The sequence below is a fragment of the Chelonoidis abingdonii genome, chromosome 4 (genome assembly GCF_003597395.2).
Source record: "Chelonoidis abingdonii isolate Lonesome George chromosome 4, CheloAbing_2.0, whole genome shotgun sequence".
NCBI lineage: Eukaryota > Metazoa > Chordata > Testudines > Testudinidae > Chelonoidis > Chelonoidis abingdonii.
Genome location: NC_133772.1, coordinates 150,737,225 through 150,752,731, shown reverse-complemented (window position 1 = coordinate 150,752,731; position 15,507 = coordinate 150,737,225). Strand labels below are relative to the sequence as shown.

The window sequence follows — 15,507 nt, the reverse complement described above, 5'->3', positions numbered from 1 at the left end:
AAGAAACCCCTCCCTAATTGTCTACCTTAACAAACCCCATACCCCTCACTATTGAATTTTCCCTGTTTTTGCATTTTCTTAATAAAGTTTATTTTGCACCCCACCAGTGCAGTAGTTGTCCCCCAAGATCCCCTACCTCCTGGCAGGGTCACTAGGACTGAGTTCAGAATTGTGCCCCCTTTCCACTATCAACAGTTATGTGTCGCCTCTGCCCAGAAGTGATCCACCCAAGGGCAGACCCACTGGTGAGGGCTGCGTGAGGAAGTCTCCACTTTACAGCACATGCTCCATGTCTCCAAGATGTTCATTCTGCAGAGTGGTAGAACGCATCGTGAATCACGTGTAAGTAGTCGTAGGTTCAAATCCCATCTATTGCATTGCACAGGAGACAGATGTTACTGCCACTGTCCTGTGGCACTAAAACATGCAATCAAGTTTCACCATTGCAGGGCTCAAAACATGCCTGCCAAGTTCTGTCTTATAGAGAACTAAAAGTGACTGAGCTTTAACCAATCAAAATGCAAGTTCCTAAAGAAAATGCACTAGAAGATGACATTTTAAATCAAGGGTGATCAATTTAAACACACATCACACAAGCTAGTGCAGCTTGCTGTCCCAGAAAGCCCTGACAGATGACATAATACAGTCCCAGGTTCTCAGATGGCTCTCTTACACATTGGGCTGAGTTGTGTATGCTAAATCTCACGGAAAAGGCTCGCCAAAAGACCCAGTCTCCACACAGAAGAAATATGGCTACATAGCATCTTTCCTCAGCAGCTGAGCACATTTGCACCATTGGCTTCAGTTCCAGAGAGTCGCTTCCCAGGCAGTAATTCAGTGCTATAACCTGGGCAGAGCGCAGTATGTAAGACAGGAAGGAACAAAAATTGGAGAGGAAGGTGATTTACACCTGATGCTTTGTCTCTCCCCTTGTTCCGTATATGGAGGCCGAGTCACTGTTTAACCTGAGGTGCATTTAGTGGAGTCATCCCTGGGATGAGCTGTCACCATTGCCCATCAACAGAACTGCCAGTGTTTGGCCAAGAAAGTCATAATAAGATTGGAACAAGCACAGGAGCTCTCACTGTCCCACACAAGGAGCGAGGGGAGCTTTGAAGGAATGTGGCTCCCCGAAGCCAGGGAGCAGAGGGAGAGCTCCTCTTGGCTGTAAGTAGAGGAAGGGGGAGCTGAGCTCTGCCCCCTTCACTCCCACTCCCAATGAAACTGGAATAGAAGCAAACTAGCTTCTCTCTCTCCCTCTCTGAAGAGAGCAGGAGGCTAAACCTGTCTCAGACCCAGTTCGGCTCACCCAGTCTTATTTTACAGTAGCTCACATACAACTCACTAACAAAAAGTAGTGAACTTACACTTCCATAAGGGAAAAGTCTAGGGTGAGGTTTTACCAAATGGTTCAGAGACAGCTTTATCACTACATTCCTGTGAAAGGCGAGAGACCAGCTCAAGAGCGAGGACATAGGTGTGACAGCCACCCTCTTGGCTGATGCACCAGGGACCTCTAGAGCTAAAAGCTTGAGCTGCTACAGCTTGAGTGGAAGAGCCCAGGCTCCACAGCTGGGGCCATAACAATTCACATCCTCGGCAAACAGGCACAGGGGGGCTCTGTAATGCACACTTCTCAGTAGGTTACATAGATACCCTTGTACCTAGGCTAGAGCAATGGGAGAACCAGATCCAAGAATGGTAAGAACTGTTGTATTAATGCTCAAACAAGACATCTTCTGAATTCAACAGACCAGATCCACAAACAAGGAACCCAACTAGTGAGAGCAGAGTGCTAAAGTCTCTACTCTTTCATCATTTTGGCCAAGAATAAGAGAACCACCTCAAGAGAAAAATACATGGCTTTTCAGCCTGGCTGAGGCTATGTGGTAACATGCAACAGCCTTGTTTTATGAGTCCTAGTTGCCTTACAGCTTGGGATTCTCCACTGTCTATCTGGGTATTTATACAGTCACCCATTACTATGGACCCCTATGGTATCTAAGCACTAAAAACAGGTTCTTCAAAGTCAAATCCACACGCAGCTGGAACAGACTTTGAAACCAGAAGACAAAGAAAGATCATGAGCCAGCATGAGGCCACAGAATTATACAAGAAAACCAAGCCAAACAGGATATTTTTTCCATCAGACAGAGTGCCGATAATATGCAGATGACACATCCCCACCTATCCTTCACTCCCTACAACCACACCACTACCACGAAGACAGATGAAATCAGCTCATGAATGCAGAAGAGTTGGCTAAAGCTGAACCCAAGCAATGAAGAGGTGATGCTGGTGGGAAGAATAAAGTCTTTTCAAGAACTTGCATCCAGGGTGCAGGCTCCATTGGTTGCAAGTTCAAAACTGCAATTGGTCACTTCAGTCCGTAGTCTAGAAGTTCTCTTGGATTCCTCACTGATGCTGAGCTCTCACAAAGCAACAGCCACGAGTAACATTTTCTACCACAGAGGTTCTCAAACTGGAGGTCAGGATCCCTCAGGAGGTCACAAGGTTATTACATGGGGGGTCACGAGCTCTCAACCTCCATCCCAACCCCGCTTTGCCTCCAGCATTTATAAAGGTGTTAATATATAAAAAAGTGTTTTTAAATTTAGAAGAGGGGTCATACTCAGAGGCTTGCTATGTGAAAGGGGTCACCAGTAAAGAAGTTTGAGAACGACTATTCTATCATTTCTGGTTGGCTAGGAGACTCCACTCCATCTTTGCATACAAAGATCAGACCTCAGTTATTCACACCTTCGTCACCTCTCACTACAGCAATGTGATATACCATGACATCTTCAGCACTTAGGAAACTCCAACTCGGATGGAACGCTCGCCATACGAGTTGGAGTGCATCTTCTCAGCAACGCAGGCTGTGCATCTTCTCAGCAACGCAGGCTACCATGAACACATCACACCTGTTCGTTGCTCTCTATGCTGGCTTCCCACAGAATTTCTAAGCCAGGTCAATGTCTCGGTGCTTATCTTCAAAGCACTCCATGACCTGGACTCATGATACCTAAAGATCATCTGAAGGTCTAGAACAAAGACCACACTTGACAACTTCACTCCTGGCACAATGAGAAGCTGCACACCTGTGGTCTTCACTCTTGAATGTCAATCATCATCTAAAAAACTCAAGCAGACTCTTATTTAGTTTCCTACAACTCTGCCATTCTTGTGTTAGAAAAACCCATATATGAAGAAAGCATGACTCTAGCCTTGCCTCCCTTAAGTGTGAAACGCACCCCTAGGCAGAGAGCTAGGGTAAAGCCTACTTTGAGGGCATTCTGCATAGGAGTGAATTCCACCCTTATCGAGTAGAGTGGGTCCAGCGAATTCAGCCCTTTTTCTATCTGCAGATTATCCACAAAGAGACTGTGATTTTTACAGAGGTTTTCATTACCCAACATCAGGTGTACGTGAACAAATCCCAGCCACTGGTGGGTCAACCAGCAGCAAGTGGGTGAGCCAGAAAAACAGCCATTCGCCAAACTCTTGCACAAAGGTATGTTTGCATAAATAAATAGCTAATAAAAGAGGAACACATACAGATGAAGCAAACAGCTGCTCAGAATTCAATCCAGTGCTCCTAACCGTGTTTTACAGTATTTGCCTGGGACTGCGCCACCAGTGGAAGAGAAATGGAAAGGCGACTTATGGGCAATATATCCAGAGGAATGGTGGGAGAAGAAAAGAATGAACTGAAAAGAGAAAGAGATGAACTGAAGGGTGAACATAGGGAAGGTGATTGATTTTACACAGAAAGCTTTTAGCACATTAAAGACAGCTAGAAGCAATTGCTGTAGGCACCACATGGGTGATGCAACTGTAAATACGAGAGGAGGTTGGTCCACGACAGTCCCTCTATCAAGATGCGGTGTGTGCCAGGGCTGCCCAGAGGATTCAGGGGGGCTGGGGCAAAGTAATTTCAGGGGCCCCTTCCATTAAAAAAAGTTGCAATACTATAGAATACTATATTCTTGTGGGGGCTCCTGCAGGGCCTGGGGCAAATTGCCCCATTTGCCCCCTCCTCCCCCCCTGGGTGGCCCTGGTGTGTGCTGTACTGGGCTTTGAGATCCCCTGGCCTCAATACTATACAACACAGTTAACTCTGTTATTCTACAGAGTGTGATGCAATGTAACGCCCACGAATATTCAGTGAAGAATGCAAATAAACATTTCCCTGACCAAAATGAAAGGCAGCATTTCTTTGAAAATGAGCATCACTTAATTACCTTTAAAAATCTGGGTCTAGGTGACTTGCTCAAGGTCACAAAGTATTGAACCCAAGTACTGAAGCCTGATCCTAGACTATAAGGCTGAACCACAAGACCATCCTTCCTTTGGAGGGCCTTGAGTTCCTCAAACAAAAGACACTACCGAAGCATTATTATTAATAGCAGAGTATCACTCACAAGCACATTCTTGAACACCACACACAAGATTTTAACAGAGGTGCAGCAATATTACTAAATGCAGCAACTACACAAAATATGGATTTATGACATTAAAAATGATGCGCACTGAACAGCCAGAATACGGCAGTAAAGAATATCTATTCAAATTCCTTCACTTGTGAGAAACACTTTCATAATGTAAAGGTAGCCCATGTTAGTCCGGATCCCGTAAAACAGGCAAAGAGTCCTGTGGCACCTTTTGGTTAAATGAGTATGGATATGCTGACGATGCATTTGTGCTTCTGATGGCGTGTTGAGATGCGTAGCATGGGTCTCGATATCTTTTAGTAGCTAACAGCAATATGTTCGAGGAGCCATCATGAGCTTTTGTGGGTATACCACACTTCGTCGGATGCATGTCATAATCGTAACTTCCACTTGGGGGTCTCGAGAGTTATATATATTTTTCACATCCCTGAATGGCAGATAAATAAATCACCTCCTGGAGGAGAACATCCCCATCCCTTTTCTAGTCGGCTATGGCAGCTTCGTTAGATTACACTTTGAAAACAAAGACATTTTCCTTATGGCACAGAAATCTCATATCTAAAATAAAGCCAGATATACATGATTTGTTAATGTTGTGCAGAGTAAACAGGCTGAAGGGAATAGCTACACACCCGATCATCTGCTTCACTCACTCAGAACTGATGGTATGTTTGAATAGGATTAGTGATTTGGCCCCCATGCAACCAAAAAGCTAGAAAGTTCGCACTGACAGTACCTGGTATCCATGCATCAGGGCAATTCCTGGCTGGGGTCAAGAGAAGGAACTAGGCGTAAGGCGTGCTTTGCGCTGGAAATGTACAGCTGCGCCAACGGTAGCCTTCAGTGTAGACGCTACTACAGTAATGGGAGGCGTTCTCTGACCTTACTTTATCAACTTCCCAGGAGCAGTCATAGTCATGGAAGAGTTTTCCACTGCCCTAAGCAAGGGGTTCATGCGCGGTAGCTACAACAGGGCGGTGTAGGTGCTTGCGCGTTACATATTGTCATATATGGCTGTGTGGATGGTATTCAGTTTCATAATCCCTGAGCAATGTAATGGGTTGACCTAACCCTTTCAAGGATAGACCTGGCCTTAGTCAATCCTTGGCCCATTCTTAAAGGTCCCTGCCCCAAACATGAGCTCATCCAACTTCTTCATCTCCCAACAAGGTTCAAAAGGATCTTTTCTTTACAAATCAATTAAACCACCCAATCACACATTCTGTATGCACGAGTAAGCATTAAAATCAGTTTGGCGTAGAAAGCACAAACAGCAGTGCCAGGCTATTTCCAGAAAACAGATCAGGACTTAATTTTCCTCAACTGAAAGTGGCGAACCTGCCTGCAGGGCATGTCCATTGGTAAAATGTTGAGACGTTCTTTGTTCTGTCATTGCTTCTCACTATGGCAGAAGCTATGGACAGCAACTGTAATAGCCAGAAGACAATTCACTCTGCATTATTTTGGAAGTTTGTTTCTGATTCGTGATTTCTGATTTTTAAAAGGGTAAAAGCCGTGGCTGGGACGGTGGAAGCTAGGCCCGATTCAGCGAATCACAGAGCAAGTGGTGCAATCCCAAACCTGACCAACAAAGCACATGCTTTAACCTTAATGCAGGAAATCCATGGGTAAAGTTAAGCAGCCGCTTAAGTGCTTTGCTGAAATCAGGCTAATTGCTTCTAATACAAGTTAACAAAAATAAATGTCTAATCTTTCTAACTTCAGCACGGACACAAACCCACATTCACTCCTCTCCCAGAGTGCTAGTAAGGTCACGGGCAGTGATAAAGCTACACAGTGGAAGTGGTAGTAAACTATATCTCTGCATTTCACGAACTCGAAGAATCACAGGTAATAGTATTCAGGCTGTTGTAATCCCGTAAAGAAGGACAGGAGCTGGGCTGTTGATGACACTGGGAACAGTCCCTCTGCATGTGGTCCTGATTTGCGAATCACGCAGACAGCCTTGGCCCCACTGGCAGCTTGCAAAAATGTCTGCAACACCAGCAAAAGCCCTAGGTATAATGATGCCAGCATCTGGGCCTGATGTCAGTTTGATATCAGGGGCATATTCTTGTAAGCAACATCTAGATTGCGATTTGCGCCAATCGCCTGGTCAGCGCAGCCAGGTGGTTCAGACTCACCTACAACACTGTTCATGCGTGCAGGGTGTTCATTGCTGCTCAGAGTGGTGGTCCCGCTGACACAAGATCCTAGCAGGGGACCCAGAGAAACACCTCCCGGCGTCTGCAGCCCCTTGTGGAGTCTTCGGTCTCAGTGGAAGCTTTGTCCTAAGATCTCTGGCCAATAGACTCTTGACTATCGCTTAACCTCGCTATCATGATACTACAGTGAATAAGTGCTGTAGAAAGCACCTAAGATACAAACAGAATCAATAGATTTCAGGGTTTGGAAGGGGAACTCAGAGGTCATCTAGGTCCAACCTACAGCCCAAAGGCAGAACCAATCCCCAGACCAGATTTTGGCCCAGGATCCCTAATGGCCCCCTCACAGGACTGGACTCCATCAACCTGGGTTTATTAAGCATGGCTGAATGCTCAAACCACTGAGAATATCCCTCCCCCCGCAAGTGAGCACGTAACACATTAGGTGAACACGAGGTGGCACGCAGTCCAGCTGAAAAAGGGGACTCGATTAGTGTCCGGGTCCAGCTCTACTTGCAGGTAGCAGGAAGCACCGAGTCATCACCCGTGCCAGGGCCCTACTCAGCCAGTGGACACACCTCCTTAGCTGCATCGCACGGCTCTGCGCAAAAGCTCCCTAGTCCGGCCTTGCAGGCAAGTCCCTACCAACCCACACAGGAGAGGGAGAGCCAGTGAATGAGGGTGGGGCCTCAGGAGGAAGGGGCTGGGCGCAGGTGTGGAGCCTTGGGGGAAGGGACACAGGAGGGGTGGGGGCCTCAGGGGCGAAGGGGCAGGGCAGGGAACGGTTCCATTTTTCTCTCCTAGGGTTACAAAGTTTCTGGTTTTATTATTACCTATAAAATTGGCAGATTCTCGTGGAACACGCCTTGTTCACACAGAAGGGATGACTATTGTGTCTCCAACTGTCCCTTTCCTCTCCCACCCTGCCTGCCGGTGTGCATTGCCTAAAGCTGAAGGTCAGAACCTGGAATCTCTTTTCTGGGCCAGTGCGCTTACCATGCAAAATGGACACTCGTACCCTTGCAAATCCTATAGGGACCTAACAGAAAAAAAAGGCAGCCTCCTCCTTAGCTTACGAGCCAGGGAGCTTTTACACACTTCTATACATTTTAAATTGGGGAATGATGCCATCAAGTTACACACAAATCACCTTATACACAGGAAGACACGGTATTAGTTTTTGGAAAGGGCCCATCCATATCGGAAGTAGGCAGGACAGAGAACTATCTTCTCTTATTCCTAAAAGAGAGGCCCAAGCGCTAAATGAGATCACCTACATACAGATAGATGGGAAAACTCACCCCTGTAAATTAGTATATTCAGAAGGATCTCAGTTTCTAATGCTACATTTCATGCAGTGTAAACTTTTTGTAAAATATGTATTTTAGCAAGGATCAAAATCTTAGTTAATGATAGAGTACAGTAAACCTTTTACTTCTTTAGCTACTTTTTTTTAGAATGAATAGACAAAAGAAAAGTATCTATTACTCTGCAGACTGATAGGACTGTCATACGCACAAGCACGTTTTCCATAGCTCCATGCTCACATACTGTACCAGTTGGAGTAAAGACATTTCCTAGAAAATACTGTGTTTCTGCCTTTTTGTAAGATCAGCTATTATGTCACTCATTGATCTTCATCGTTATATTTCACTGACATTATATCTTTATTTCATCTTCCCATTACTTCACACTGGAAATACACTTTGGTCTCTAGTGGGTGAAATTCATCCCTGTCATGCGGGCCAGGATGAGGCCTATGCACTACGCTGTACTTGGAGGTCTTAGAGTGAAATCCTGGCTCCATTGAAGTCAATTTAGAATATCAATCTATTTGGTATCTATATTCTTAATATGTAGAACGTCTGGATTCTCAGAATTACAACTGTATAAAACAGTGCAAAGTACAAGAGACTAATTTTTAAAAATCACTAAAATAATTTCAGAATATATTCTAACCTAAATAAAGTAACACAGTAAAATCTCCCACCCAATATTTTCAAAAGTGACTAGTGATTATGAGTGTGCCAAGATTTGAAGTCCCCATCTTGAGACACCCAAAAGGCAGCTGATTTTTCAGAGCACCCACCCTTTAAGATGTCTTACATTTGCACCCAAAAACTGTGTCAGCTAAAATCACTAGTCTTTCTGTATTGCCAGTTGCAAGCTCTCAAAAATCACAATTTCAGGTTCCAAATATCATGCCACTGGCTTAAAGATCATGAGATTTTTTTAAAAACAGTATTGTTTTTATTTGTTTTCTAGTTTTGGACTATTTAGGTGAACTCGGGTCACGTTTTCAAGCTTTTCTCTGCAACCACGAGGACCAGAAGCTTATTTTGGTTTGTTTTTTTTCAAATGAAAGCCACATTTTTCACCTAATCACCTGCTTCTAGTCCCTGGGGCTCTAAGGAAAACATCACATATCAAGAGGCTTGCGATATAATCATGAGTGTTGGCAACACTAAATTTTGGCCTCCAAGCGTCTTTTCTGAAATCTGTAACGTGTTCAATTGTAGGATATTTAAGACCCTGCTCCTGCACTGAGCACAATGCAGGAAACCCCCCTGCTCCCAGGCAAAACCCCACCGACTTCAGCAACCTACCTATGCAGAATTGCAATATCAGGGCCTCACTCAACCATGCATTTTGATACAGAGTGTGCATAGAAGAAGGCTGTATTGCAGCAGATATAAAAACCCTGTTTTGCTGCCAAAGCAAACCTGAGGCAATGTCCTTAAGTCTTTTCCCCCTATCCATATTTAGCAAATCTCTCAATTGTTCTCCACTGGAGTTTTTTTGCCAGACTTCAGAAATAGGCCCACCTTGATCAGATTTCACTGGTCACTGGACTGAACCATCACATTACTTCCACATGCTTTTATTCCTGTTTGGTGTGTCTTCCTAGCTACTCTTCAAAAAGTCCTGGCTTGACTGTGTTGCTAGAGACACATCAAATGACCTACCTACTCTATTGCTCAATGTACCTAGCACACTGCTGGTACCCTACAAATAATCTCATGCAGTGGATTTACTCAGTTTGTTTGTTTCCCAGCTGCATGCGACCGAAGAATTTTTTATTGTGTTTCAATGTCTGGCTACTCTCTCTCATATCAAGTATAAAGCCTGTGAGCGTGTGTCTAGAACTGACACTTTGTTGGTTGATCCTCGGTTTATTCTTGCCATGAAGGCTGGCTGGCTGTGTTGTAGCTTTTAGAAGTGGTTAATCTTCCTTGATTTCACAGAGACTTTAAACAGCCATAGAAAACAGATTGTTCTTTATTTTTTTTCCACTTAATTTTTTTCCATTCACAAATGCACTGGCCACTGTTTCAACTTTGGGTTTTAGTCACTGCATTTTAAGTATCATGTGTGGCCATCTGAGCTTTCGCAAAATGCAAAATAATTATTAAACAATAAAATCCTACTGTGTAACTTTTGCACAGATGGAAAACAGTGCACCACTTTTCATTAGATTAACTTCCATTGTTTAAAAAAAATAAATGGTTCTCGAGACCACCAGGACATTTATAGTTCCACAGAAACATTCTAAAGCTTTACCAGCTGCCAAAACCCCACTGTTCTTAATTAAAACCATCAAAAGCAAAAATATTTAATTTCTACAAGGAGCACTTTCTTTAATTTTTGCTTCTCCAGCTTAAAAAGAAAAAGGCCTTCACGAGAGAAGTTTTATATTAAAGTAGCATGAAGAAAATTCACTCTGTAATTCATTGCTTTTTTCTGGAAAAATCTAACCCTATACAATTAAGTTTTGTACGGAAAATGAATATTCTACCTGTCTTATGTTAAAACAGCTACTAGAGAGGAGTGATATATATTTAAACCTTCCCAAAACAGAGTGAAATGCTAAAACTATTTTTTCAGAGCTTCACTCTCTGGACTGAGGTTAGTGAGTCAGGCAAAATTCCCGCAGACTTCAGTGGGAGTTTTGCCCAAGTAATGACTGCAGGACTGAAGCGTTAAACACAGGGCACACAGACTGTACAATCAACATTCCTTGTCTTCTTCTGAGCTCTGTCATTTTATCTGTTCTACGGGGATCGCCTAATTAGCTGACCTCAACCATGAATTTGTTGCAGCAAATCAGGATCTAAATCCACGATCTCTCAATCCCTCATTTCAAAAAGCAAAACCAATCCCGTTTAGTTTAACTTGCCAATAAGTAAAGTATTCAGAGAAGAGAACAAATCATCTCTGTGCTACAGGCGGGTAAATTCTAAAACAATGACTTGTCTCTTCCATAATATCGGACTGGATATGAAAGAGTGGCTCCAGACACAGCTGGAAAACTAATGACTGCGAGAAACCTGCTACACCGTATGGTCTGTAAATATGAGGGATGGCTCTGCAGCAGCTCCAGGCATCACAAACCTCCTAGGGCTTCAGCAATCCCATGATCTAACTTACCGGAAAAGACAAGGCTACCTGTACAGCAGCTTGATTTTTCGTAGGGGGAATGAAGAGGGGGGGACTTTACAATCCCATCTGACTTTTAAGGGAGTGTGTGCGGAAGGGGGTATCTTTTAGGTGAGCAGCACCACATGCCATCTACCAAGGAGAGGCGGTTGTTGAGATCCTCCTGGGTAACTAAATGGGGGTGAAACAGTTTGTGGGTGAGGAGCCGCACTGCTCACAGAGCAGCAGCCGAGGGCTGGGCTGCCGGACTCCCGTGCTGGCCCCGTTACTCCGCAATTGCCAGCGCTTGGCTAACACGCGAGACCAAGGCAAAGCCCCACCGCGCAGGCACAGCCACGCGGAGGAACCCAGCCAGCCCCGCGCTGCCCTGCAAGCAAACCCCAGCGAGCGCCCCCCTCGCATCCCTCCCCCACCCCAAAAAACCACGCTCCGGGGCAGCTTTTGCAACCCCTCCATTTGCAAGTGCCGGCCAAAAACTAGCCCCCTGGTTTCCTTTGCAACCACTCCAGGCTGGGGGAGAGGCACTTGCCACAGCGGCCCCTCACGCCCACGGCTGCTCCTGCTTCTGTGCAATGCCGGCCCCCGCCCCCCGAGGAAAATCCGCCCCCCACCCAGGAGCGAGCGGGGAGGGGGCGAGACTTACTTTTCTGGCTGGAATAGCCGGGGTAATAGCCATAGTAGCCCGTGATCCGTAAGATCCTGTCCTCGATGGTGGCCACCCCGTTGGGCGCTGCCTTGACATCCATAGGGAGCGGCTGGGGGGCAGGTGCGGAGGCTGCTGCCGCTGCCGCAGCTCGTGGTGCAGCCGCTGCTCTGCTCCGGCGCTGGGGCTCTGGCTCCGCCGCCTGGCGCAGGACAGGCTCCCCCCCGCACCGCTGCAGCCGCCGGCGAGTCAGCCTCCCGCGCCGCTGCCAAGCGTCCTGCGGCTCCGCTCGGGCCACGGCTGGGCCGCTGCTGGCGGGCTGGAGCACCGCGGTGAGCAGGAGTGCGGTGGGATGGGGCAGCAGGGAGGCTGGGGGCAGGGACACAGGGGTCAGAGAGTGGGGGCAGGGATGTGGGGGACAGGAACACATTTGGGGTCAGAGGCTGGGAGATGGGGGGCAGGGAGTGGGGAGGAGTGCAGTGGGATCGGGCAGCAGGGAGACTGGGGGCAGGAACGCGTTGGGGGTCAGAGGCTGGGTGGCAGGGATGGGGGGGACAGGAACACATTTGGGGTCAGAGGCTGGGAGATGGGGGCAGGGAGTGTGGGGAGGAGTGCGGTGAGATGGGGCAGCAGGGAGGGTGAGGGCAGGGATGTGGGGGACCAGGAACACATTTGGAGTCAGAGGTTGGGAGATGGGGGGCAGGGAGTGGGGAGGAGTGTGTGGGATGGGGCAGCAGGGAGGTTGGGGGCAGGGACATGTTGGTGGTCAAAGGCTGCGGGGGCACAGGAGCTGGAGCACGGAGGGGGCAGGGAATGGAGGGAGGAGTGTGGTGGGGCAGAAGGGAGGTTTTGTGGGCAGGAACACAGGGGTCAGGGGCAGGAGGTGGGGAACAGGAACACACTGAGGGTCAGAGGCTGTGGCAGCCAGGAGATGGGGGTCAGGAACACATTGGGGGTCAGAGGTTGGGAACACTTTGGAGGTGAGGGGGCTTGGACAGCAGGGAGACTGGTGATCAGGAGCTTTTTGAGGCCATCATCCACCCCACGGCTGCTCCTTCCCTGTGTGCCCTCCATTCTGGGCAGGAAGGGAGCAGGGTCCTGCTGTACATGGACAATGTAAGGGAACCTTTGCTCCTTTCCTCCACCCAATCCTTGAATTGAAAGGGTCAGGAGCCTAGTTCTTTGCTACCCTTCCCAACTCGGTGCATAATCACAGCTGCTATAGAGAGGGTGGGTCCTCACAGGGAAATTCATGAGTGTAGAGGCAGAGGCATGACATTTGCTTGGTCTACTGCCCAGCGTAGGTGTAGTATCAACTACCCTTCCAAACTGCATGCAAGCCACCCTCCTACTTCTTGGATCTGCCTCCAGTGTATGCTGTGAAGAGGGGCAGAGGCCTTCAGTCCTCCCCCCTAAAGCAGAAGTGCTCTTCCCCTCCCCTGGATTTGGAGAACATTGTGGAAGACTTTGATCTCCTCTACCGTCCCCAGCTTAAATCTGTTTGGTTCTTGTCTCCTTCATGCAGTCAGATCCGTACCCCAAAGCACCTCCTTTTGGTAGGATCAGCTCCTTACCCTTAGGGAATCTTGCCTCTTCTGAACCACGCTCCATGTGTCCTGTTGGTGTTGGGGTGAATCCTGTAGCCTCATTCACTCTTTAGCCAAAGGAGTCAATGTTGGTGGTGGATGGAGAGGGAGTTATAGGATCTGACCCTAAACCCACTAACCAGATGAGCAGAGTGTGGCATATTGCAAACTGTTAAAATTGTAATCTGACGCTTTAAATTCTTTGAGGTTTTCCTCATCTTGCTTGCAGGGTAGGGGGCTCTGGAGGGAAGCAAGGTGGAGTGAGTTGTACATTGCTGCCTTAGGGAGCAGCCTGCTTTATCTCTCTCTGTTTTTGGTTCTTGTGCATTAGGGCTCTGGATTCTAAGAAGTCAAGTAGTGCTATGTTGCAGCCTCCCAGAAAGAGTAGTTTATGTTTTTATCTAATGTCTCTGTTTGTATGCCATGAACATAACATGGAGAGTATTTAAAAAGATAGGGCTGGATTAACAACAGCAGTTTAGCACCTTCTTTCATTTGATCCTCTTCCTCCCTTTGGTCTAGATGGTGCCCTCAGGCACAGTCTTGAGCAAGAGTTGGTACATAGACTGCACCATCCCAGGAGCAAGCCCAGGCGGCACTGTGCCCTAGGCCTTGTCTATACTCAAAAGTTTTGCCAGCATCGCTATATCAGTTAGGATTTTGAAAAAAATCACCAGCCTAGCTGACAGAGCTATGCCAGCCTAAACCCTAGTGTAGATGCAGTTAGAGTGGCAAAAATTCCTCCTGGGGTATTGCTTTTTCCATGTGGGGAACCAATGTAAGCTATACTGCAAGCTGCAGCTATAGCTATACTGGTATATTAGTATATTCCAAGGTGCCAATTCCCCCAGTTCCTGGGGGTGCTTGGCCCCTGGTCCGCCCCAGACCCTGCTCCCACTCCACCTCTTCTCCCAAGTCCCCTCCCCTGCCTCTTTCTGCCCCCACTCCTCCCCCTCCCTCTCAGCGCCTCCTGAACGCCACAGAACAACTGAACACGCCAGGCGGGAGGTGCTGGGAGGGAGGGGGTGGAACTGATCGATGGGGCCCACTAGAAGGTGGGAGGCCTGGGGGGCGAGGGGGAGGAGCTGATCTGCGGGGATGTTAGTGGGTGCTGAGCACCCACTATTTTTTTTCCGTGGGTGCTCCAGTCCCGGAGCACAGCACGGAGTCGGCACCCCTGGTATATCTATACTGGCATACCCTGTCTAATGAACACAGGGCCTTTGAGACATTATGGGTCCCATACTCCCTTCTTGCTTTGGGCCAGGGAGTAGCATTACAGCCCTTTACAGAGTGCAGCACAGCTGAAAACAGTGTAAGGCCAGAAGAGACGGTTAAATCATCTAGGTCTCTCTCTCTCGTGCAAGTATGCAGACGTTGGAGATGGAGGTCCCGGTGCTATAAGCGGAGGATGGCCTCAGGAGCAAGGGAGGCTCGGCCCTGTAAACTGCCCTCCTACTGTCAGGTTGGGCACTTTTCCACTGCATGAGCTGCCCCAGTCACGTGTGGGGAGGAAACCAGGCCAAGCTAGTGCATAGTTCCCGCAACTCTGTGCAAACCGGAGAGTAGCCTGTTGAGCCTGATCCAGGGTGTGTGATCAAGTGGCAAGGAGACAGGTGCAGCAATGGACTCCTGAATTTACGAAGCGTCTGTCTACACTTCAGATGCTACAGTGGCATAGCTTCAAACGCAGAGCTTCAGCATAGACACTCACTGTGGTGATGGGAGGGATTCTCCCATCACATACTTAAACCACCTCCCATAGAGGCAGTAGCTAGGTCAAGGGAAGAATTCTTCTGTCAACCTTGCACTGAGGGTTGGGTCTGCAAGCATGAGTCTCAGATGTGGATTTTTTTCACACCCGAGGAACATAGCTATGCCGACGTAAGTTATCAGTGCAGACCAGGGCATAGCGTGTTAGATTCCCCCCCCCCCGCCCTTTGTGAGGGTGTCATTTTCAACTCCTGGCCCTGGTGATCATCTGTGCATGGTAAAGGGCTAGTAGCACTCTTGTCCAAGCATCCCTCTAAGCTGCCCTGGCAAAGGAGTGTCAAGAGATCAGCTGTGGTGTCACAGCCAGGTCTGCAGGAGCAGGGAGCAAGTCTACTGCCTTCACATGGTGCTCCCCCTCCCACATCACTAACTAAAAATAAAACTAAAGTACACAAAATGCAAAATGGGAGCACAAATTCTCATTGTGAAAAGTGAAAGCAAAATACAGC

The 15,507-nt window shown here is 47.6% G+C and overlaps 1 protein-coding gene across 1 annotated transcript in view; it reads right to left on the bottom strand.

Moving 5' to 3' along the window:
• The window catches only part of SLC35F4 (solute carrier family 35 member F4), a 203,622-nt gene extending 191,778 nt beyond the window's left edge, over positions 1-11,844 (bottom strand). The window contains exon 1 of the mRNA XM_075065775.1: positions 11,700-11,844. Within this exon, the coding sequence (XP_074921876.1) occupies positions 11,700-11,802 (103 nt within the window). The 5' untranslated portion in view covers positions 11,803-11,844. The remainder of the gene's footprint in view (positions 1-11,699) is intronic.
• Positions 11,845-15,507: the final 3,663 nt, after the last annotated feature.